Here is a 26021-nt window from a genome sequence, read left to right as displayed (position 1 = left end):
AATAATTCCAACATATAAATGTAATGTTACAAATACAATAGCACAATATGCAATGATGCAAGACGTTAAATGTCTGATTCCAACAATAACCTCAGCTGTGATAACGTGCGCTTGTTTATCTGAAAGTATTAGCCACGTGATGAGCTGGCGAGGTCTTCTCCACCTTTGGACTGTGTAACAGCCTGGGCAGCCTCCAGCCCTGCTGCGGCCTGAGCGCAGGATAGTTAGTGGAGACGCGTTAAAGTTCAACATGTGGATTCAAAAGATGACAACGCGTATTGATTGAGACGCATGGCATGAAATTTTGGCAGCACTCATCTTGAGTTTGATGTCATGGCTAGGTGACAGTCAAGCATTGTACAAAATGTGTTTCCCCACAATGTAGAAATGAATCTGATTGACACATTAGGTTCCTTCTCTCATCAGTTATTCCTTCGATGCTGTAAGGATTCAAAATATCTCTAACCTCATTATTTCTTACTGCCAACAAAGAACATGGTATTTGAAGCGTATCTGTGCAACCACAGACCTGCAAGAATGTCTTATACTCTTCGTTCAAGAAATCACATTAAAAGGGCAATTGGTAAAAAAAGAAAAAAGGGGGAAACAGTGATCTTGCCAATGAACTATGGTGGCCTGCTTAGCATTATAGTAATACTAATATAGGTAATAAATAAGGATGGAAAGGTTCATGTAAAAAATCTATACCGTTCTACGGTATTGGTTGCGGAGAGGTCCAGGCTTCCTCTTTTCAACGTATTAGCGGCAGCATAAACACCAATGCTCATGACTAAATACAAAGATATTTTTTCCTGCAATAACTTAATTAGCTTAATGTCCTCTTTGTTTACTCTGCCACTCAAATGCATAGATTACATTGATATTTTTTCCAATGGTTACTCCAAAAATTTAAGATGATTTTTTTTCAGAATGTCTTCCACCAAAATAGCTGAAAAATCAAGCTTGACATGCTACTGTAAATTAAGCAGTAGTGAACGCTTGCCAGGCGTACCAACAGTCACCATGGGGGGGCGAAAGATTAATCGTAAATCTGGGTTGATGACCCTTGCCATGTATGTATCTACTGTATGTGTTAAGGAACCAAGGGAAGGAAAACTGAATGACTGACTTTTATTTTAAAGTGACTCTACGATATGATACTATACGATACGAAGGGTTAAGTTAGGGCAACTGGGCTTGTTCTTGTGATCTTGAAGATGTTTCCCCTCTCCTCCAAATAGCTTCCAGAACTGAAGGAGCCTTTTGGAGGAGGGGTGAAATGTTTTCAAGATCACACGAACAAGTCCAGTTGCCCTAACTTAACCCTTCTCCTTTAAGATGACCTCGAGGACTGAGAACCTCCACAGACACAGTGACTATTCGCTTACACCAATATGTTTACAGGTAGAATATTAAGATTTTCCTGTAACCCTGAACACAGGAGAAAGCGAGTATTGAAAATGGTTGGATATTAAGATTTTGCCAATGAATCTTGACCAATTCGACACACTGCACCCTTAAACTCTTTGATCCAACATTGCTTGACTGCAGCACCACATGGATTAAGGGTCCTACTTGTCCAAGGCTAATACTATTGTCACACTGATCTTAATCTACACCCATTTCCTCACTGGCTGCCCTATCAACATACTGTTTTTTTGTTTTCGACACAAGCTGCCTAGTGCTGCTGGAAATTAGCTTGATGTTCCTTAATCGGCCCTGAGAAGTGAGAATAATGAGTAGGGGGAAACATTTTTTAACAAATAAAGAAAACACAGAGCTTTGTTGAGATTCTTTTAGGCTTTATGTGTTTCTTTGACCAGTTGATGCATCACGATTTGCCCCCCCCCCCAAAAAAAAGTGATTAATTGTCTAATTGACATAGCGATTAGCGCTGCTTTAAGCCCAGAGCCTTGATGTGGTGCCGGCTGGCTCCACTTTCTTGGCCTCCCCTGAATGAGACTCTGCCATCGTCAGTGTTATTAGCTGCACCTGTGCCTCTCCAAACTCTAATCAGAGCCGCGGTCAACGTTAGCTGTAGCTTTAACGACGGCGCTGAGCGCAGCGCAGTGGGTGATTTATTGCCGCCTGTTGGAGGAGCTTAAATGTTGAAGTGCATCTCACTTTCTCCGCAACAATAAACAACAGCGCGGCAGCCGAGACGGTTGCCAGCTGGCATTTGAAATGGCATCAGTCGACATTTTGCTGCTCTCAGAAAGTAAATTAACTTCCGCTGCCCCCGTTCTTTTATTTTGCCTCTACACCGCAGCCATGAGTTGTGTGTGCAGAGATGCTCGCTGTCTTTTGTGCTGCGTTCATGCCGCGCGGTCACTTTAAATTTACTTGTCTGCGTGAACCTTTTGAAGCATATGGGAGGTGTCTTTTTCTGCTCTTTTTCTTTTTTCTTTTTTGTTCTTGTGCACCTTCTGTTAACCAGCCAACCGTGGACACACACACACACACACACACTCCAGTGGCAGCTGATTGCGATGATTCAAAGAGATGAAGCTCATTTTCAAATGGACACCCAATTTGTCCATTTGAAAATACAATTTATTTGTATTTACTTGTGGGTCTGTTGTCTTATTGCCTCTTTTGCCTACAGTACAAATTAATAAACAAGCAGACACAACTATATTAAATAACTATAATAAACAAGTGTGACTAGTGAAGCAAGAGGGCAATGGTTGTGTTTTATTTGCAGTGTTATTCATTGAAATTGAAAAGCAAATAGGACTAAATGAGCAGCCGGTCCTCTGCAACTAAATCCAGAGAGGGACTAACTGCGCTCTAAACTTTCCTGCCGTCTTTGTGTGCAGATTTCCAGCCAACTGTCAATCAAAAGGTTGACAGCCCAGGTTCACGCCCTCCTCCATCGACTCCCAGCGGAGCTGAGCGTCCCAGGGGTGGGATTACACACAGCAATTTACCCAATGAGCGTCTAGTTTCACCACAGTGACAGAAACCATTAAACGCTGCTCCATCGAAATCCAGTGAAGCTCAATTTAAATGGGCTTTAATAGACTGAGACGCACGGGAACACAAGAAGAAAGTCTTATCTGAGATACGTTTCTGATTCTGAACAAACTCGTCTCACGGTTAAACTCATTCTAATGCATTTTTTAGACCTGTACCTGTACCTATCCCATAACCCCGGAGGGTCGTTGGGGCACCACAGGTGATCTGCTGACCAGCTCTCTCCATCCCTCTCTGTCCTCTGCAGCTCTCATTGCCTCACTGAGTTTCAAGTGAGTCCATTCTCCGATTTAATCTTCCCATCTTTTCTTCTGCCTCCCTCGTCTCCTGCCACCTTGTACGGTGCCTTGAAGGATGGTCTTCGCAAGGCCTGAGGATCTGGTGATGTGTACCACCTCATTTTGCGCTTCATGACAGTGGAGAGCAGGTCATCATGTGGGCCGATGGCTTGGCTGATCTTTTGCCGAACTTCCTCGTTTGTGACATGTTGAGTGTAGGAGACACCCATGAGTCTTCTGTAGCATCTCATCTCCATGCTCTTTATTCTCTTCTTTAGCTCTGCTGTAAGGGTCCAGGTTTCACAAGCATATAAGAAGATTGATATGACCAGTGAGCGCAGTAGTCTCACCTTTGATGCAAGACTGATGTTTTTGTCCTTCCATCTGGGCTTGAGTTTTGCCAGTGCAGCAGTTGTTTGAGCAATCCTGGCAAGGACTTCCCGTTTGGATCCTTCATCAGACACAATTGCTCCGAGATATTTGAAGCTGGACACCAGGGCCTGTCCAGAACCTGTCCATTGACTTTGATGTCTGAGCGGATGCCTTTGTTGTTGTTGGTCATCATTTTTTTTTTTCTCAGCATGGATTTCCATTCCATAGGCTCGGGAGGTGGTGTCAAGCCCCTCAACTAAGCTGGAAAGTTCTTTTTCATCTCCAGCTAGCCCATCAATGTCATCTGCAAAACAGAGGTTGGTGATTGGTCTGCCTCCTATGCTGACAGTTCCTTCATGGCCTGCCAGGGCATCCGCCATGATACGCATGTTGAAGAGAATGGGAGAGAGAAGGCATCCTTGGCGCACTCCACTTGTTGTCCTGAACCAGTCTCCAATAGCTCCGTTGTATAGAACTGCACTGGTAGCTTTATTGTACCGGTATTGAATGACTCTGACAAGGTTAGGGGTGATGTTATAATTCCTCATGGTCGCCCACAGTGCAGCATGCCATACCCGATCAAAGGCTTTTTTGAAGTCTATGAACATGTGGTAAAGGTGTTGTTGATGCTGCAGGTATCTCTCACAGATAATCCTCAGGTTGAACATCTGTTCTGTGGTGCTCCGCCCTGCCCTAAATCCAGCCTGTTCTTCAGCTATAATCATTTCAGCTTGAGGTTTTAACCTATTTAGTAGTATCTTCAGAAGGACTTTGCTGGGATGGCTAATAAGACTGATTGTCCGATAGTTTTGGCACAGCTGAAGATTGCCTTTTTTCGGAAGTGTGATGATGAGTGACTGGGTCCATGATGTAGGCCATTCACCACTCTGCCATATTTTGTTGCACAGGATGGTGAGGGTGTCGATCATGGATTCTCCCCCTGCTTGCATGAGCTCTGCTGGGATGTTGTCCACTATGGCTGCTTGGATGGGGATCTTTTCATCATCCTCCGTGGATTGAGGACATGTCAGGACTTTTGGATCTCCACTTGCCGTGTGGTTGTAGAGCTCAGAGCAGTATTCTGTCCACATGTCCAAGATCTTCTGTTCTTCCCCTAGGCATTCACCGGTCTTGCTCTGTATTGCAGCGACTCTGGTCTGTTTTGCTCTTGTTAGCTCTTTAACAGTTTGATATGCCTTCTTGGTGTTGTTGTTGGCATTCAGGCTGCTCTCTATTTCCTGGCACTTTCCCTCAATCCAGTTCTTTTTTGCTGACTGCATGCCTTTTTGATGCTGTTGTCGATTTCTCTATAAGCATCAGATCCTTCAGGTGAGTTCTTACTCTTCTTTAGGGCTCTCCGCTTGTCACATGAGTCCAGAAGTTCATTTGTGACCCAAGGTTTCTACTTTGGGCGGAGTTTGCCAAGGATCTCAGTGGCTTTTTCGGTGATGACTGTGTTCAGCGTGGTGGTCATGCTATTGACAACAATTTCTTCCGTGCCTAGGATGAGCAGTGGTGCAAACCCCCCTCCTATCATTGCCTTGAAGGCTTCTACTATTTCAGAGTCTCGCAGATTTTCCAGATCAAACTTCATTCGAGTGCACTTGGAGCTTTTGATCTTCTTCAAGCATAGGCGAATAGACATCAGGACGAGATCGTGGTCACTCCCAACATCTGCTTTTGGAAAGCTGCGTGTCCTGCTGGTGTTAACGCTTGAACGGAATTGCTTCTTGACCAATATGTAATCGATCTGGTTGTGGTACTCTCCACCGGGGCTGTACCAGGTCCACCGTCTGGAGGCCTTATGGTGGCCAAGTGTGTTCCCCAGCAACAGGTTGTTGTACCTGGCGAACTCCAAGAGCCTTAGGCCTCTGTCGTTGGTCTTGATGTTACCGTATGGACCACATGCATCTTTCCAGTTGGTGTAAGCATCTTCTCCAACCTTTGCATTCCAGTCTCCTTGTACAATAATGATGTCCTTCTTTGGAGTTTGATCTAGGACTGCTTGTAATTTATCGTAAAAATCGTAAAAATCTTCCTCCTCATACGTGGATGTTGGGGCATAGACCTGAATGATGGTGATGTTGAATGGGATTGCTCTCATACAAATGGTAATGAGTCTGCTTGAGACTAGCCGGCAGCCCATGACAGTGTCCGTAATGTCATTGTGAACAAGGAAACCAACCCCATACTGGTGTTTGTCCTCCTTGCCGCTCAAATAGAGCTTGTGGCCAACGTCGGTTGAGGTTTCACCGAATCCTTTCCAACGTAGCTTGCTGATGCCTAAGATATTCCAGCAGTATTGGTCCATTTCGTGGGCTAGCTCTTCGAGTTTCCCATCAGCAGTTAGTGTTCGTACATTCCAGGTTCCCACAACTATATTGTCTCTAGTGTGGAATCTGCAGAGTTTTCCAGTAGTATATATTTCCCCTCCATCCTGGTGGCCAACGGTAGGCGCGGCCCTTGTTGACCCGGGCTACGACCGAGCCGGTATGGGTAAAGCTGTAGTTGTCATCATGTGGTGTATCTTGGGCAATTAAACCTGGCGCCGCCCATCCCTCTCCAGGTTGGATGCAGTTTAACGTCATACCCAGGACGTAAGAAATGTAAAGGTCCGGTGTGTAAAATTTGGCTTAATTTATGATTTTTATAGTCGTAAAAGCTTCATGTACTGCCTATGAATACATCAATACAAGTGCATACGTGCAGAACAATAAAAGTCATTTGGCTTTCCTACCCTTAGAACCATTCTCATAGGAAGCCCAGTATTCAAGGAATCGTGCAGACGGTGCCCTAAATATGAAAAGTGCTGTCTTAGCTGGTTTCCTGAGAAACATGGCAGTGAAAGATGGCAACTCACAAGGACCCTTATTGTCCTATGTACGTTCTGACAGTATATATATGAGAACCTTTCTTAAGGTAGGAAAAAAAAAATCATAAATCGAGCCAAACACAATGGACTTTTAAACACAACAGCACATATTTGACTCGTTTATTTGACCATTTATTTTTCTGACATTTTAGGGGAAGCTGAACTGAGCTGAGCTGAGCTTCCTTTGCAGCCGTGGAGAAATCTCCCCTGGCACACTCGATACCTGAGAGACAAGCCTCGTTTCCCCCCCGCGGAAAAACACTTGATCGCATCGATGCTCTCAGCCTGTCGGAGACTAACAATCATTCCTCCTCCACTCCCTCTTCCCCAGGTGTGCCTGACTCTCACGGCCAAGCGCATGGCCAAAAAGAACTGCCTGGTGAAGAACCTGGAGGCCGTGGAGACTCTGGGCTCCACCTCCACCATCTGCTCGGACAAGACGGGCACACTGACCCAGAACCGCATGACCGTAGCCCACATGTGGTTCGACAACCAGATCCACGAGGCCGACACCACCGAGGACCAGACTGGTACGAGCCATTGGGTGGGATGAGTGGGTTGTGGGGGGGTTGTTTGTGGGGGCTGGGTATAGAAGAGGAAGGGAGAGATTTGGACATCCAGGACAGTGTGCGAATCCAGAGAGAGAGAAAGTGTGTGTGTGTGTGTGTGTGTGTGTGTGCGCGCGTGTGTGACCACCTGCTGAAATCCAGCCATCCTGACACCACTGCCAACCCAACACCTCTGTGTGCGCTGGCGCTCGGATTAATTGAGCAGCAGTGGGCGACTTGACTCTCGGCTACAAGCGTCCCCTTTTTTCACCCTTCTGCTGCTGCAGAACCAATCGGATTTGCCGTCTTCCCACCAAAACGGCACCGAGGGCCGAGCCCACGTTTTTTTTTCTTCCAAAAAGCAGCTTTGAGTAACAAGAAGCAAAACATTTGTACGAGGAAAAGACAAATAGGAGAAAAAAAAGAAGGAAGGGGGTAGAAGAAATCAGGCAGCGCAGAGCAATGAGCACTTTATTTGGATTTGTGAAGTCACATGACTGGCAGCGGCGGCAGCAGCAGCAGCAGCAGCAGCAGCAGCAGCAGCAGCAGCAGCAGCAGCAGCAGCAGCAGCAGCAGCAGCAGCAGATGAAGCTAGACTACTAAAATAAAAGGCATTACATTTATTTTTCAGGAGGGTTGGTGGACACTTTTTTTCTTTTCTTTTTTTGCTGCTTCTGCAGGTTTGCGAGCCTTGGGCACCTCCTTTGCCAAGCTTGACGACTGCAGCTGTTGCAGTCGGTTTCATGATACCATCACATTCGCTTATTTTTTGGGGTTTTTTTCTTCCCCACAACAAGTGTGACACTCACAGGACATGAAATGAAAAATTGCAGGGCCCCGGCAGCCAAGTGAGGGTCATTCCCAGCACCAGTGGTAGACTGGCTTGAAATATTTAGTTTTCTAGTTTTCTTTACTTTCGGCCTCAGATCCAAAGGCATTCTGTTCTGGAAAAAAAAAAAAACTTTTTCAGTCCCTCAACATGTGTAATTGTGTTACTGGTGTGCCAACCAGCACAACAATTCTGAAAAATGATAACTTGTCTTTTGCATTTCTACCGACTTCTTCTGTTCTGGTTTTGCTGGACTTTCTACATTACAAGTTGACCAGAGACGCCTCTGCAGACTATATTTTTAATGTCACTGTATGAGAGAATAGCCATCTTCCCCGCTAGCTAGTGTTACAGTGAGTGACTGGCCAATTATGGGAGTTGGCTGTTCCCGCCTTGGAACAGACCTTAGTGAAACAAACACTGGTTTTTAAGGCCTGTACAGACCCAGGTATGAGGTTGTTTTTTTTACCAAACAAACCATTTTTTCAGTCCAGTGTGTAAAATTTGCCTTCATTTGTGTGTTTTATATTGGTAAAAGCTTAACGCACTGCCCATTAAAAGTAGATATTCGCAGTACAATAAAAGTCAATTCGGTTTTTCTCCCCTAAGAACAATTTCCATCTATATAAGAATATTCACAGTGCAATAACGGTCTTGCTCCCACTTAGCTGCCATCTTGCACCACCATTTTCTAAGGGAGCCGCCTGACAAGTGGCCTACATGCCAAACGCCAAACGTCGGGCAGGCTTGCTTAAGTACCAGGCTTCCTTAAAATTTTTACACACTGGTCTGATTAGTTTTCAATTCAAAAATCAAAATCAAAACTGAGTTAACATTTCATCAAGTATTCACTGCTTCTCTGTGAGCCACCTTTCAAATCAGCGGCATACATAATGCATGAAGCCGACATGCTAAGAGGTCTAACATGGTTCCCTGTGGTTTTCTCTCAGGTTTGGGTTTTGACAAGAGCTCGAGCACTTGGAGCGCTCTGTCCCGCGTGGCCGGCTTGTGTAACCGAGCTGATTTTAAAGCCGGACAGGAGGGCTTCTCCGTCCTGATGGTAGGTGCCTGCACCGCACACAAGCCCACCACCGCAGCAGCAGCAGCAGCAGCAGCAGCAGCAGCAGCAGCAGCAGCAGCAGCAGCAGGAGCACCTGCACACCGACACTCGCGTCACATAAATTATCTCCAACCTTGGAAGCAGTGAGCCGTGCCGGGTTTAGTCTCACTCAGATGAAGCAAGGCTGTTTCATGTGAGGATGAAATAAGATGTGTGTGTGTTCTTCCCACTGGACTCTTGCAGGACACACAGATGAAAAACAATTATGCTAAGAGCAGATAGTTTTACAGAATGGAAATGGGCAACTCATCTGCAATTTTTTCAAAACTTTTACACTATTCTGAGATAGAAAAACCACCCTAATGACTTGTATTTGTATCAACTATGTGTATCACATTTTAATGTGGCTGGTGGAAGTGGAACTAATTGGAATAACTGTAATAACTATTAGGGATGACTGAAGGAAATATTTACACCCACAATTTAAGTAGAAGTGGCAATAACAGCATTAGCATTCCAAAAAAACATTTTTAGACAAAAAAAAACCCAACAGGCCCAATAGGCCTAAGTACCAGCTGAACCACTGCTGTGCATGTGGATTACATGTCAATAATTTACAGGTATAAGCAATAGTACCAAAAGAGGTGAGTAGACAATTCATTTATCATTAAAATTATATTTGATTAACATTCCAAACTCCATTCTCAGAATAAAAGATTCACATAGTTTACAACCTTTAGCTTACCTTAGCAGATAATATCGATGAAAAATAGACCAAAAACATGAAGACAGCAGCATAACATGATCTCTCAAAGGAAAGCGCTGAAAGATATGAAGTATCTTTGGTCTATATCGGCAGATTGTGTGAAATTATTGTGAAAAAAAAAGTTAATTCATTTGTCATTCTGCAGATGTTACATTTGGCTTCAGTCTGACAGGTCAGCTGTTCGCCCAACACTGAATACTCTTGGCACTGCGCTGCTCAGCATGAGCTCACCATATGGGATTAGAGGGGTGGGGGTGGGGGTGGGGGGGGGGGCACCAATACTTGTTAATTAGAGGTGTTACTGCAAAAAAGTTTCTAATTTGAGTGGCAAAGGCAGGGAGAGAGGGGATGGAGGATTCAACCTCTGAGTTGTGCTATCCTGGCAATTGTTTACTCTCAAGTCCACACTATTGTAACCAACTCCTGACATTTAGCCTGAGGTTAGCAAAGTTCTCAATGCCACAGTCTCAGTAAATCTGTCAGTGTTGGTGGATGCAGGACCAAAAACCTGTAGATTCTAAATATTATGCCTGATCTTCAAGTGTGATGAAAGCCCATTACAATTGCATTCGAAGCAGGACTGAGTTCAGTTCTGAGCTGAACCAATGATTTTGTCTTATGGCGCCGTGGTTTGATGTATGGGTTCATTTTGGTCAGAGTGCGCACGCTTATATTCACAGTCACTATTTGCCAACGAGCCGTGCCATCTGCTCTGAATGGCTGTAGTTCATCTTAGTATAACAATGTGTAGCCCGTCTGCCCTCAATATATGTGGACGGGGGCACTGATCTCTTTACTTTGATAGTAGAAAATTGGGTCTTTCTTTTTAAGCAGCCTCAGCACGGTCAGATGTAACTTAAATAGAGCACCTTGAGAAAAAAAAAGAAGAAGTTAAAAGTTAAGAGGCCTGTCCCCTTAAACACGCAATTCCACATATCTTCAACAGACATTACATGACCTTAATATAGGCTAGTCAAGCAACACTTTTATTCCATTGCATTGCGTTCACAATTAAGAGCAGGGAGCTGATATCACGGATACATTTGAAACTCCAGAATAAAAGGCGATGTTGAGAGATCAGTCAATAAAGTTTGAAGACTTTCAGCAAAAGTGCGCCATGTGAGCTTCAACACGTTTGTTCAACAAACTGCATGAACTTCGACACACCAACAAGATGATACTGAAGCAACCTATTCATTGAAAACATTGCTGTCCTTGCCGGCCCACAACCGACGACCCACCACTGAGTCTGCAGAAGAAAAGAGAATTGTATTTGAATGCACCAAATTCCAGAGTTTGATTTGATGTTATTCGTTATTTCACTGTGGTTCATTTTGGATTAAACGAAATGTTTTTTTTTCCATGTGTGGTTGGCTGTCGCTCCTGGCGTCTGACAGAATGAAGCAAGTGCTCGAGCAAATCACACACACCAATCTAAGTTTCCTTAACATGCTGCATGCATATTAACATTGAATATTAGACAGGGTTATCTTAAAGGCATTTTAGTGACTGTTAGTGAAAATAATATATATATTTTTTTTAGCATTTTGAAAAAAATATGAGACCCCATTAAATTTGCTTTCAGGCTTTATAGGGGGTCTCATGGGTTCATCGGGGGGCATCTGGGCCCTGCCCCCCCCCCCCGTATTTCGCACACTGCTCTCGACACATACCAACGGTCATAGAGAGGACATCTGATGCTCTTTTAGAAATACACCCCCCGCCACCTGCGCCGACATGCTTACGCTCACACACGGCCGGCCGGGCGGGTCACTCACAAATTCAGTCTCGCAGCTGCGAATGCACCGACCCCAAGACATTCTCTGGGTGGCAGGGATCAGAGGTTTGAGTCTGCTAGGAGGAGACGCTGCTGCCACTCCAGCCGCTCTGCTCCTCCCATGTCACGTTTCATCCCCGCATTAACAGTCACATGTCCTGACAGCACTCACACACAGACCTTCCAAGGCCGAGGCTCCGCCGCTGCTGCTGCTGCTGCTGCTGTGACTCCAGCAGACTCCATCTGCTGTTAGAAAAATCTGGAATGGAATTTCCCTCCGTCTATTTATTCATTCATGAAAAAGCACAAACAAGGACAAACCTTCTGGAGTGCGTGTCCTTGTGTGTGTGTGTGTGTGTGTGTGTGTGTGTGTGTGTGTGTGTGTGTGTGTGTGTGTGTGTGTTTGAGGGATGAGGGGGCTTTTCATGAATGAATAAATTGGTTGATTTTTAGATTTGGCACGGGGTTAATCAGTGTTGCATTGTTTTTAAGAAAGTGTGGGATGACTTACATGACTCATGATTTTTTTTTAATGAGAGCCATTAAACAGGTTATCAAAAACACTTGTTTTTTTTTCCACGCAAATGAGTCAAGCACTTCCAAAACAACAGTGTTTCAGAATCGTTTCAACCTACAGCTAAAAGCTTCATGAAGCTCCCAGTTTGACAAACTAGCTTTTTATCTAGTTTCTTTTTTTCTTTTTTCTTTTTTCTTTTCTTGCATCCCTGGCCCGACAGCTAACACACCAAGTACAAAAAATGACAGCTTTTACAGATGGGCCAGCTTTTTCCGTGTTGTGCTAAGAAAGGATTGGATTCTGTTTGACTTTCTATGTCACAAGTGGAGCTGATTATCTCAGTAACTTCTGAAAACTTTTTTTTTTTTATGTGAGCAAGTTGCAACTGCATGAGCGCTTTTAGCCATCCTCCCTGCTGGCTAGCGGTGCTCGCAGTGAGTGGCTGGCCAATCACAAGGGAGTGGGCTGTTCCAAGGCGGAGCCTGGTGTGGAGCAGCTAGAGGAGGGTGGGAGAAGACATTCAAGACACTTGTTTTGTCAGGCCTGTTCAGCCCAAATTAGGATTCTTTTGGACAAACGAACCTTGTTTATTGCTGGAAGCTGACCACCAAAATTAATTTCTAAAAACTGGAAATGGCCATAATAGGACCTCTTTAAAATAAACAGATAATAAGCATCAAAGGAAATTCAGGTTTGGGGCTTTGTAAGTGCTTCACTGTGTCCTGAATATATTGATGTTCATTTTCTTCATCCAAGGTTTAATTCCTTCATCCCCATTGTTATTGATTACTGCCAACAGGCATTGGTCAGGTTTTTTTTTTTGGTTAATTTTGTTTTGTTTTTTGCTTCGACCTGATGAGGCACATCATATAAATATGCCCTGAAGAAACTTGCAAACTGCTTCTGTGACTTGTCTTTTTTCTCTGTCTCCTAAGACAATTAGGGATTTAAGTATTTTTTTTTTAGTTGAAACCCTCAAGTGAAAGGTTGGGCCTTTAATACATGTGTTACCTGCATCTTAAACAGTTCCAGAGAACTGGAAACAATGCGGCTGTGTTTGAGTGGCGGCGAGGCGGCTGATGATTCTTGGCCACCTGCATCATTAACAGGGACAGTGATGCAAGTAAAGAAGCCCTCCGAGGAGCCGCGTTAATCAGCTCCACCGCGCAGCCAGCACAGGAAGCCAGGCGGACAGCGCTTAGTTCTCAGTGTACTCACACTCTGTGTGTGTGTGTGTGTGTGTGTGTGTGTGTGTGTGTGTGTGTGTGTGTGTGTGTGTGTGTGTGCGTGCGCGTGTGTGTGCGTGTGTCTCAGAGGGACACGGCTGGAGACGCGTCAGAGTCGGCGCTGCTCAAATGCATCGAGCTGTGCTGCGGAAGCGTCCGCGACATGAGAGCACGAAACCCCAAAGTGGTCGAGATCCCCTTCAACTCCACCAACAAGTACCAGGTACCACATCCAGACGACGTCGCTGAACACACTGCTGCTGATGGCAAGCCACGCCCCCTCAAACGTCTCGTTTGCGCACCAATTTGCACATTCACCAGAATTTCACAGCCACTGAAAACTGAGTCTGTTGCTGCAGTGACACGTCAGATTTTTGCAACTTGACTGTTCTATAAACTCGTTTTCTGTATAATTTCCACAGTTTTATGGTCAAAATGGCTGAACTGATACATTTCCTGTTCACATCAATGGGAGCAGAGCGAAGCCACACACACTGACTGGAGCCCATTGCTGTCTCTCTTAATATCACCAATATCACATGTTTTATTACCCATGTGCTACACATGCTGGTGTTCCACAGTCTGCCTAATATATATTGAAGGTCCAGTGGGAAAAATAGTAGGCCCCTGTCAGGCAGGCATCCCTAAGAAATGGCAGTGCAAGTTGGCAGATAACTCGGCGCGAGACCTTTATTGCTCCATGTATATTCTTACATACTCTAATATATACATAGGGGGCTGTGACGTGCGGTGCCGGGAAGCTCGTGACTGACAGCGTTTACGGGTCTATGTGACAGCGGAGGATTCAGAGCCTGACCGCATGTCACTGTGTTGCAGCACCAACAGAATTTATTTTCAATCACATCATTTTGTCGAGGCTAAGTTAGCTTAGCGAGAATTCACATGCTGTCTGTCCCCCAGAGAAACGCCACATCCCCCCCGCCCCCCCCCCCCCACACACACACACACACACACACACACACACACACTCCATCAGGTCGGAGAGTGCAGATTCTCACCTTCACGCGCTAACACCTCTATAATAAACCCACAGTCTCATATGTTGATAAGACAATAGACTTGTACAGAGTGTCTGTAAGTCAGTGTCTATGGACCACTGGCTGTGCTTTGGCTGCGACACAACAAAAAAAAAAGTATCGCAGCCGTGTGTGTGTGTTTGTGTGTGTTGAGTGATTTGTGTCTGTTGTCCATCATCCCCCCCCCCCCCTTTTTTTTGAATTTTGTGACTCAGGGGAAACCAAAACACTCCCACAAAAACCCGACGGAGCGTCTTCAATTTCACACTTTGTAGTCCAGTTGTCTGTTTGCCACCGTCGCTCTGCTGCGAGATCTGTGAAAGGGTGATGGACAGAGAAGAACCGCCGCTGAATGCAGGCTGCACCCCCTACACCACCGCCCCACTGGCTCCCGCTGCTGTGCTTTACTGCAGCCTGAGAGCACACTTCCCCACAACAGACGTAGAGACACTTGAGTCACGGCGCTACTGCAGGCTGACGTGTTGGGCGACATTCCGACCCGACAAAGCAAAGAATTAAAAATACACAAAGCTTGAAGGCTTCAGATTTCATAGTTAATCAGATGAGCTTAAGATTTTTTTTCACGGCACACCTTGGGTCATGGACAACAGTTCTGTCGGGTCGCAAGTCGACCTGCGTTGCCTCGTTACCTCCTGCAGGGTTTTAACAGCAAGCGAAACAATTCAGTTTTTCTACTCGACCACAAAAGTCTCATCGCATCCGGCTCGCACACGTGATTTTGTGCGTTTTTTTAAGCCAACAACATGGCAATTAAAGCTGCTTGGCCTTTCCCGTCTGGAGGTCTGAACCCGCCGATGAATAACAAGACAATGATAATGATGGTTGAAGCAAACAAAGGACTTCCTGCGTGTATTTTGTGCACACGGCAACCTGAATTAAAGTAGCGACGCCTGAGTTGAGGGGAGAGGGAGGACAAAAAGAAGGGAAGAAAAAAAAAAGCAATTTTGCTCTGCTTTTCTGAGATTAGATATGCTGTGACTCAGATACAAATTACCTGGGGTTGTGTACGTGTGTGTACGTGTTTGTGTGTGTGGGGAACGAGTAGTAGTGCGAGTTGTAACGGCGCAGGATTACATTCAAGGGTTTGAATGAAAGTCGCGACTCCTGATGGCTCACGTCTTGCACTCAGTCAACCTGCGAGAGACTTCTCATTTCCAACCACTTGGAAAAATATGACACCCAACGCCCCCCTCCACCGACCCCAAACCAAACAAAAAACAAAAAAGAGAGAGATTACTTCCACAGATGTGACATTCATTTATGTTTGTCTGGAGCCTCAGCACAGCCCAACACACACACACACACACACACACACACACACACACACACACACGTTGCAGAGCAGGCAGGAAAAACAAACGGGTGAGGAAAAAGCTGCATTAAGGTAAAATCCTTTGGTGTAATATTTTCTCACCCCTCCCTTCCTCTCCTTGCCTTCCTCTCCCCCTTTTTCTTCTTCTTCTCTCTCTACCAAGCTCTCCATCCACGAAGTGGAGGACAATCCGTCCGGTCATACGCTGGTCATGAAGGGGGCGCCGGAGAGAATCTTGGACAGGTTGGTGAATCAATGAGGCGATCGATGCAGGTTCTCGTCCGACGTGTTGTGTTGTTTTCCTCAATGACTCGTGTTTGTCAAAGGCGTCCAGTGCAAGCAAACACACACACGCACACACGCGCACACACATACACGCGCACACACACACACACACACACACACACACACACACACACACACACAGAGTTGGAGGCCATGTTATTTGTTGTTTTGGGGAATAAGAGATTCCCCAGAACAACCACCAGCGTGTTTGATTGCTGTCGTCTCTGTGTTATTACCCACTTTTTGGAATCAGCCTCAAACGCTGATCCAAAGTGATGATGAAAAATACAATTTAATACAAAAGTGGATGATTTTTATTTGGAACAAAATGAAAAACTAAACTTTTAGATTCTTTCCCAACCTTGGAAAACACAACCGGCACTGTAAAGTGGTGCCATTTGTGCATAATTGGTCTATACTTACAAAAAAATGAACACGTTGTGTTATTTAGTGTTATTCTATATTTCTTTTGTTTGTTTTATTTATTCATAGCAGTTCTGTCGCCATCGCGGTGGCACTTCCACTGCATTATAATGTCATAATTGCCTCTTATTGATGTTTGAACCGTTGCCACACATGCAGGATGATGATTGAGCAGTGAGTGCTGAGGGGGAAAAAATGCTATAAATAAAATGCCTTGCAGGTGCAGCACCATTATGATGAGTGGCCAGGAGCTTCCACTGGACCAGAACTGGAGGGATGCGTTCCAGAATGCCTACATGGAGCTTGGAGGACTGGGAGAGCGGGTGCTCGGTATGTGTAGCGCCGCCAGTAGCTGGCGCCACTGTTTGGCAGGAGGACGCCCAGACTTTCATGACAGGATTGCTGAACTGATGACAAAGAGATAATGATAAATGATGAAAAAAGATACTGAGAATTTGATCATTTATGAAAGAAAAAGAGACAAAATGACAAAATACCCACTGCTGTGGTGGTATTTTTGAAACAGAAGTACGTTAACTTTCTTTTTCCCAGGAGAGTTTTGATCCACTGCATGGGCTCCTGGGATTCACGAGGCCTGAACTCATACGTCAATTGATTGCTCCTGCTGGAGTTTCAAGGCTTTTGGTAGTAAAGTTGCAGTCAACATTGGCGCACGAAATGTTAAAAATGCACATCATGTGAATCTTAATATGTGGCTTGTGAGCTGAAGACGGTCTTACAACTTGATTCAGGTCAAACTTGGCACCAAAAACTTTGTATTTGCAGCTCTTTGGGTAATGGAAAACTCAACCTCAGTATCTCCCAAATGTTGAGCATTCAGGCTCCGAAAATGTCACCGCTTTGACATCCAAGGACGAAAAGTTAGCAGATATCTTGGAAAAGTGCCATGGGAAATATTATGTGCTATCGTCATTTTATTTGAGCAAATTTGTACATATTTGAACATCCTGAAATGTGAGATTTTTATGATTATAATTACTATTTGGGTAATTCAAATTCCTGAAATCCTGCAGATTCAGCTTTGCCTTGAAAGAGTCAAGTCAAACCCTGCGGCAAGTCAGCGTGCATGCATTTTAATTTTGGTGTTGGGGCCTAATCGATGTCAAACAGTTTCATGTGGGGCCACGAGAGCCACATACCGCACGCAGACGCTGGTAGTAATAATTAAAAAGATTAAACAGACATAAAATGTCAAGAAGTCTAACACACGTCCTGCACATTCCGCTCATGCAGTGACCTTGCTTAGGGTGAGTGGCAATGCGACAAATGCATAATTTACTGCACACAATGTCAACACAAATATCAAAGTACTTGCAAATTACATTATGCATACAGGCACTAAACAGTGCCGAATGAATGAATGAATGGGTGAATGAATGAATAAATACACATATATAAATATATATATATATATATATATATATATACATATATATGCAAATACATATATATGTGTATGTATATATATTTGCAATGAAATAGAAACCACTTTGATACACAAGCTACAATTAATTTATTGTAGAAAATCATTTTGTACGCAGGGGTTGGGGGGAGCGCACCTGATTGTGGATCAAACATTTAGGCAGTGTTTGACCAGTACTACAGTGAGACTGCCTCTGTGTTTTAAGAGTCGCGCCATCAAATAATTAACTCTAAGTAATCCCACTGAGGGACACACTAGCAAGCACAACAGCAATTAGATACATGTCAACTTCAAATACAACATTTAAAGGAATTACATTTCAACTATTAAAGTGTGCACACTCAATATTGAGATTGGGGATTTAGAGAACACACAGGTTTTGATGTTTATAATATTGGATTCTGTCCTATTGAACTGTCCAGGTGAAACCGTGTTTCCAGCCATGGTTTGGGAGAAATTAACATGCACCCAAGTTCTTTCACTGCAAGTCGATTGATGAGCTCGACCTGAAACAGCACTGAGGATGTAATTCATTCAAATGTATGTGTGGAGCAGTACAAACTCAGCAGCCTTCAGCATCAAGGGGCGCTGCAGACATTCTGTGCAGACAAACTCAGCTGTACAGTTAAAGGCCCCATGTGTACAATTTTTAGTGAAGCCCGTCTGACAGCACATTTCATATTTAGGCCACTGTCAGGTTGGCTTCCTTGAAAAATGATGGCGCAAGATGGCAGCTACGTGGGAGCAAGACCCCTATTGCTCTATGTATATACTATTATATCTGAGAACTATTCTAAGGGTAGGAAAACCAAATGATTTCTATTTTACTGCGAGGATACACTTTTTTTTTTTATGTATTTATGTGTTTGTTAAGCATTTAGCAATTTAAAAATCATTACTCAAGCCAAAAATTACATACTGGACCTTTAAGAGAAATACCTGTTTTTTTTTGTTTGTTTTTTTGTAGTTGTTTTTTTTTTCCCCCGGGAACTGTCCCTTCATAGCGTTCTCTGGACTGTGAGGAGTTTGTTTACTTTTTTTTTTTACTTTCTCTTACCTTTCACGGCTAGCAGTGCTCTTTGCCACCTCACCCGTCTTTCCCCCTTTGTCCCCCACCACAGGCTTCTGCCATGTGAATCTGCCTCCGTCCCAGTTTCCTCGAGGATACACCTTCGACTGCGACGACATGAACTTCCCCACAGAGAAGCTCTGCTTCCTGGGCCTTATCTCCATGATCGATCCGCCCCGTGCTGCTGTGCCCGACGCAGTGGGTAAATGTCGCTCTGCTGGCATCAAGGTAATTGGTTCTGCAAGGTCAACCTTGCTCATTTTGCCTTTGTCTTTTTCTCCCCCCCCTCCCCCCCACCCCCTTAGGCTTGACTAGTTTTCACATTTAAAAGCGCTGGTTTTTGGACTTTAATTTGGTGTTATGCAGAAATCCAACTTGCCTTACGTGCCGTACATGCGATGGGTTTGGCAGAGCCTCACGTAATTGTGCATATGTACAAGGAATAAAGAAGTGTAAGTAGCAAGTGGCACGTTAAATATAAGTTTTACAAAAACAAAAAGTTAAAAGGATTTTTAAAAAAGCATCAAGTTCAGTGTGAAGTGTTGTGCGATGCTATACAATATAATTAGTTTCAAACAATGGAATGCAAAATATGACACTATGCCATTACAAAATGTTAACAATATCAACGTTAATAGTAATAATAATAATGACAGTAAAATATTACAAATATAACAATAATGATGAGAGCAGGCCTTCGCTGAGGCTCAGTCCCAGTTGTAGTAGTACTAGTCATAATAGTGCAATAGTGCAGTGTAATGTAATAAACAAATAAAGCAAGTATTTTTGCATTAGCCCAACCCAAAGAACCAGGCTGAACCAATCAAACCACATCAAGTCAATGTGGACAGAATCTGTCATTTTACTGTGGGCAGCTGTTGCTGCAGTTCAGCTTGGCATTCTGTCTCACTTATCATTAGCCAGTGGAGCCGTGTGTTTATTGTTGGAATGTGAAAGTTGAACTTCAGAAAGTCTGGTATCGTGGAGAGTGTCAGTCTGCTGATTTGTGTAACGCTGTCAAGTTGAATGAAATGCACATTTATATATAAACGCTATGAAGATGATTCAGCTTGTAATGTATTCACCAAGAAAAAGTCTTTTTATTATTTTTTTTGTTGTTGTTGAAGTTTTTGGAATATATACATTTCATTTCATTCATTTTACAGCTATTTTTTCGAAGTCTTGACCACATGCAAAAACACGCAGAGACAGTTTGCACAGGTCAAAGATAATATCAGCGCTCAGAGTCACTTTCAGAGTAGGACAATTTAAAGAAAATTCAGTTTTAGTATGTTCAACGCAAATTTCTGTCTGAGGTTTATCAGATGCAAATATGTTATGAGCTGGCGGTTTGGCAGCAAAGTAATAAGACGGGCCGGAGGAAGGTTAAACAAAATGGATAATGAGCAATTCTCAACTCAGGAGAAGTATCGCAAAGAAGGAAAGAGGGATTTTGTGCGTTTAATTTCAGGTGAAGTATTTATCATGCTTCCTTCTCTAATGAATTTTTGAACGACATCCTCTAATTGGCATAAAGAACTAACTCCAGGCAGGAACAGGAGACGCTACTATTTAAAGGATTCACGGCACGGGGATGCTGATAAAAACGTCTGATAATTTTCTTTTTCTCACGTTTTGATCCTGAACTGAAGTCTTACGGTTTTATCTCTTCAATTAAATCTCGTCTTTGTTGCCCTGAAGAGATCTGACAGGGATGCAGGCATTGTTTATTTTTGTTTTATCGTCGTTAACGTGGACAGATGTTGGCGTCGTAATTAGGCGCTTTGTAGCTACAGGTGATGTTGTTTTCATAATTACACCTCCCTCGTCAGTCTGAGGCATCCTGTTGCGTGTGTCATAGAGCTTTTAGCAGGGTAAACAGAGTGTGAGAGGTGAATGCCATCACATCACGTGTTCTCCTTAGGCCTTATTTGCACAAATCATTACGCACATAAACCATAAGTGGCTGCTCAAAGTGACCGTTAAAATTTTACTCCATGCGGATTGCATGCGCTCTTTTAATGCATCAGTGCCTGTAGCATTGCTATTTATTTATTTATTTATTTATTTATTTATTTGCACACACACACACACACGCACATTTACAGACACTGATACAAATACGGTTTATTTCCCTGGTAGCTGAGCCAGGAGGAAGCTCCGGAACATGGCACCGTTCCTTTAATTACTTTTTAACAGATGCACTTCTGACGTTGCCTGAGTGTCAGCCCCATTCTTCTCAGCATCAGTTGTGAGGCTTAAAGTGCACCTTCATTGAGTCTGTGTCTCACCGCGGATTACCGCCGGTGTTGGGGATTTACTCCGTATGGTTCTTTATTAGCTTTTTAGCTGAGTCCTCATGTGTCGGGCTCTTTCATTTCAACAGCGCAGAAGGGAGGGAGGGTGGGGTTGGGGGCGGGGGGGTACCAACATGTATCAGGATGGGCCCCCATCACTATAATAAAAAAAAACAGCACGAACATAAATTACACTATAATTGGCTTTTAATGGTGTCATTATGGAAGGGGAGGGGAAACCGCCAGGCAAATGACATTGTTGACCTGTTGCAGGAGTGCTAATGTTCAGTGGATAAGGGCGAGACGGCAGTTTTACAAATTCTACGCTCAGAGCAATAATTTCCCCATGTTTGATTCCAAGACCCACAATGCATCATTCTGTCATTGTGCAACTGTAAAACCTTTCAATTCAAGGATTCAAGGTGTTTATTGGATTTATTTATCCAGTGTGTAAGATATTGTCTGAGTGAATTTTGATGATTTTAATATTGATAATGCCCATAAATACATGAATTAAAATGTATACACGCAGTACAATAAAGGTCATTTGATTTTCCTACCCTGAGAACGGTTCTCATATATATAATATGAAACGTGCTGTCAGGCGGGCTTCCTTAAAATTTTTACACACTGGACCTTTATGGTGTTTATTGTCATATACACAGTTGACAATGGGTTACTCCATACGATCAACCTAGGAGCAGTTTGCGCCAAAGGTGGTTTGTGAGTGCATGTGTTTGCTTTGTGTTCATGGATGCACGGGGGGAAAAAAAAAAAAAATGAAATAAAATAAAAAAATAAAAATAAAATCCCAGTGAAAGAAAGAAATGATGGGAAAGTATTTCACTGGCAATCAGTGGCGAACAGAGGAACTCTGCTAGGATAAAGGCGCTCCTGTGCTCCTGGCATTACGATGCCTCCTCCGTCTACCAAGACTGCTGCCATCATGGAAAGAGAGTCAAGACGCAAGACGCGTCAGTCACCAACACTTGAGTACCATTTGTATTTTTCATAGCCTATCTAAAATATTGGCATATATACTGTAGTCTATGCCGATCTATATATACGATTTGGGGAGCCATATATATATGTCAGGCTTTCCAGAGAGGAAAGTTTCACTCAGAAGCCAGAAACACTTTGTCAAACTGCGAGCGCAAACTCTTCCTGGATCTGCCGCTGTTTGAATGAGGCATATTTGCATAGAAGGGGGCGTGTCCTTTTGCGCGTAATGACTCATTTAAATACATTCAAATGAGTCTGGCGCAACCCTGCCGCTACCTGCGCCTGCGCGCATTTCCCGCCGATTTTCACGTTTGCGTCCCGTCTGTGGATCGGTATCACCGTTTTTGGCGCTGTTTACGCAGATTTTCTGGCGCAAACGCCGGGCAATCGCTTTGTGGATCTGGCCCAGAGACTTGACACTCTTGCTCAGTTCTGTGTTAGTCGCAGGTCTGTCACTATAGTTGTCCCCCCTGGAAACACAACACTGTATAAGTGAACACTGACAAAAATGTTCTACCGCAATTCTCCGGTACTATCTGGGAACCACAGCTGCCAGAATTTTACCATAAAAAAAAATATATATATTTTTTTTTTTACAGTGCACCACTACAGCTTCACCTACCAATTTTTCATTACCCTAAATCTGCCCATCCTGAAAATCGTGCATTGCCCCTTTAAGCGTTTTTTCTGCACATATTATTGACATAAACATACAGAATAATAAGTCAGAACAGTTCTGTGCTTTTCCCCCTAAAACACCCTCAAGCCAGCGAAGTAGGGACACTGAATCACACAATAGAAATGACATCAATTTCCTCATGTGGCGCAACCCTTTCTCTGTGCTTAGGTGATCATGGTCACAGGAGACCACCCCATCACAGCCAAAGCCATTGCTAAAGGTGTGGGCATCATCTCCGAGGGCAACGAGACAGTGGAGGACATTGCTGAGAGGCTCAACATCCCCCTGAGCCAAGTTAACCCCAGGTGTGTGATTGGGCGCCTGTGTGTGTCAGAGGAGGTCTCGCCTGTGTGCTCAAGCGTCCAGGATTGACTGTGTGTGTGTGTGTGTGTGTGTGTGTGTGTGTGTGTGTGTGTGTGACCATGCTGACAGAAATGTGTCCATTACAAGGTGTGTACTTTTAAATCTGGTTCAACATTATGTCAACATTTGCGAGTTTGAACACTTTGCCTGCTGAGGGTCGAACCCGCAGCCACAGGCACTTAATGCTGTTGAGCCTTCAGGATAGAAACGATGGGGAAATCAGAACTAATCTACATCTGAAGACTGAAAAGGGGCAATCGTCTAGTTTGCGTTAAGTGCTTATGATGACGCTCAGAGTTGGTGTGAACTCAGGCGGAGGACAGGGAGTGGAAATGGAGAGCGACTCTATTGGTGGTAACTGTTGGGGAGAGTCTGTATTTTTATAGGGTCTGTTTCAATATGTGCAAAACCCAGTTAACTCGCTAGCTAACATACCTCTGATAGAGTGGTCACTGCAGACACAAGCATTAGCATTAGCAGACTTTGCTCCTCCCAACCACAGACTTGTGGTTTTTACAGCGTTGTTCTGTGATCATTTCTACACTTCTCACCTTTAGAACTCTTGGGAAGAAAAAAAACACTTTAAAACACTTTTCCTTTTAGCGGTTAGAACGATTGGAGCAACTGGAAACCAGGAAAAACATCAGCACTTATTTCTGTATGACACATCCTCAGCAACATGTTGAACCTCCAGCTGAGCCGTGTGACGTCACGTGAAAAAAAACACATATTTATGGTTTGTGTTTAAAGTAAAATGTTAAAAAGACACCATACAGTAGACTAATTGTACAGTCGACCGCAGCAGCTCACCATGTGCAGAAAAACACCAACAGTGAAGTCGCAATTCAGACGCTCAGACTGGCAACAGCAAGATTTAAAGCAATGACTCACAGACTGAGACTCAGCCAAGACCTTGTCAGGCTCCTAATGCACAACAACAAATTGCCGTTAGTGCACTTTGCTTTTAGGCCAGATTGCAAATGGGAACAATGCATTAATTAAAGCTGGCTATATTTCTGGCAGACACATTTTGTCACCACCGCCACAGAGGCGAGGCTCACTGCTTCGTCTGATCTTTATGCCGAACCCGAGATTCCTGACGGCTGGCTTCGCTTTTCATTCTGAGCCGGCAGATGAGAGACGCAGCATTGATCTCCTCATCCGACTATGCAAACAAGGATTTCCCCTCAAAATGTCAAACTGTTCCTTTAAGTCGCTTAGCATCAAAAAGCGCACGCCCATGTCCCCCGTCTGTAGTCTGTAGTGTGTGTGTGTGTGTGTGTGTGTGTGTGTGTGTGTGTGTGTGCGTGTGTGTGTGTGCGTGCGTGTGTGTGTGTGTGTGCGTGCGTGCGTGTGTGTGTGCGCGCCCCCGTTTGTGTGAGAGCAAGAGTCATGGAGACAAACTTCAGAAGAGGTGGAGAAAATGGCAGCCCTCCCTTTTGCATAACTACAATGGTTCACTTGCTGTGTTTTTGGTTTTATCGTCTTCTTCCTTGTGTGGTGTGTGTGCTTGTGTTTCCTCAGGGATGCCAAGGCCTGTGTGGTGCACGGCTCGGACCTAAAGGACATGAGCCCCGAGTACCTGGACGACCTGCTGAGGAACCACACTGAGATTGTGTTTGCTCGCACCTCCCCTCAGCAAAAGCTCATCATAGTGGAGGGCTGCCAGAGACAGGTCAATGGACGCCTGAGTGCGTGCGTGTGTGCGTGTGTGTGTGTGTGTGTGTGTGTGTGTGTGTGTGTGTTTGGGCCTTTTTGGAAGCAGCTTCACTGAGTTATGTGCAAGATCTCAATTATTTATTTTCTTGACATGATAGAAAGTGGAGAACCACTGTTCTAGATGGATGCTGTCTGTTTACGCTTATGTGTTGAGGTTTTTGGTTTTGAATGCAAGTGTGTGTGTGTGTGTGCGCGTGCGTTTGCATGCACGTGCACGCAGCCTCATCTGTCCTTGCCATTTAAGGCTGAATCCAGTTCACTGTGTGTCCCAGCGTGTTTGACTCACTTGTAAGTGCAGGTGCTTGAGCGGATGAATGCAGGCCTCTGTGTGTTCGCTCGCGCTCGCATCCGCTGCTTCACGTCTGAGCTTCTGTGAGGCTCAGCACACGATCGCAGCTGATCGTCCATTACGCCCCCTGAGTGTTATATTTGTGTTGCTCGCGCACCTCTGGAAGCGTCAGTAACAGACTCACGTATTCACTCGGCTCACTCGTAACTGAGGTCGTGCATCTTCTCACACCAGCTCTCACTCCGACTGATTGCGGCTCAGGTCCCATTCTTCATTTAATCTCCCTGGAGCTGCTTTAAAAAAGACATTATTAAGACAAAGGGAGGGAGGAGGGAGGAGGGGAAGTGAGAGGAGGGGAAGTAAAGAAGGAAAAGCTTGAATCATGGCACTTATCTTCCTCCTTCTGACATTATTTTTTCTTTCCTGCTCTCTGGCGGACGCAGGGGTCTATTGTCGCTGTGACTGGTGACGGCGTGAACGACTCCCCGGCCCTGAAGAAAGCCGACATCGGCGTTGCCATGGGGATCGCCGGCTCTGACGTATCCAAGCAGGCGGCCGACATGATCCTGCTGGACGACAACTTTGCCTCCATCGTCACCGGAGTGGAGGAGGGTGAGCCTGTGCATGAGGGGCGGGCATGAAGGAGGGCAGAGGGGCAGACAGCAGGATCGTGTATCAGAAAAACTAAAATGTGATAATATTGATGTCAGACCATTAAAGGATTGGATATGATCAATCAATCAATCTTTTTAAAAAAGAAAAAAAAAAGAAAAAATGGGTCCCTAATCTTTTAACAAAGTCCTCAAAAATGACAAAGTCCATTCTGCACTTCTCCTGCTTGCCCCACATTTTAAGAAAAA

At 44.4% G+C, this 26021-nt stretch overlaps 1 protein-coding gene across 1 annotated transcript in view; it reads left to right on the top strand.

The window, feature by feature from the left end:
- Nucleotides 1-26021, top strand: part of atp1a2a (ATPase Na+/K+ transporting subunit alpha 2a) — a 53555-nt gene that overhangs the window by 14302 nt on the left and 13232 nt on the right. The window contains exons 9-17 of the mRNA XM_076022006.1: nucleotides 6830-7028; nucleotides 8826-8935; nucleotides 13310-13444; nucleotides 15755-15834; nucleotides 16520-16629; nucleotides 18865-19040; nucleotides 22959-23095; nucleotides 24678-24828; nucleotides 25605-25773. Of these exons, the coding sequence (XP_075878121.1) occupies nucleotides 6830-7028; nucleotides 8826-8935; nucleotides 13310-13444; nucleotides 15755-15834; nucleotides 16520-16629; nucleotides 18865-19040; nucleotides 22959-23095; nucleotides 24678-24828; nucleotides 25605-25773 (1267 nt within the window). The remainder of the gene's footprint in view (nucleotides 1-6829; nucleotides 7029-8825; nucleotides 8936-13309; nucleotides 13445-15754; nucleotides 15835-16519; nucleotides 16630-18864; nucleotides 19041-22958; nucleotides 23096-24677; nucleotides 24829-25604; nucleotides 25774-26021) is intronic.

The sequence above is a fragment of the Nelusetta ayraudi genome, unplaced genomic scaffold (assembly GCF_046127955.1).
Source record: "Nelusetta ayraudi isolate G7.1 ecotype Tasmania unplaced genomic scaffold, CSIRO-AGI_Nayr_v1 ptg000011l, whole genome shotgun sequence".
Lineage (NCBI taxonomy): Eukaryota > Metazoa > Chordata > Actinopteri > Tetraodontiformes > Monacanthidae > Nelusetta > Nelusetta ayraudi.
This window is presented reverse-complemented; position numbering and strand designations above follow the sequence as displayed.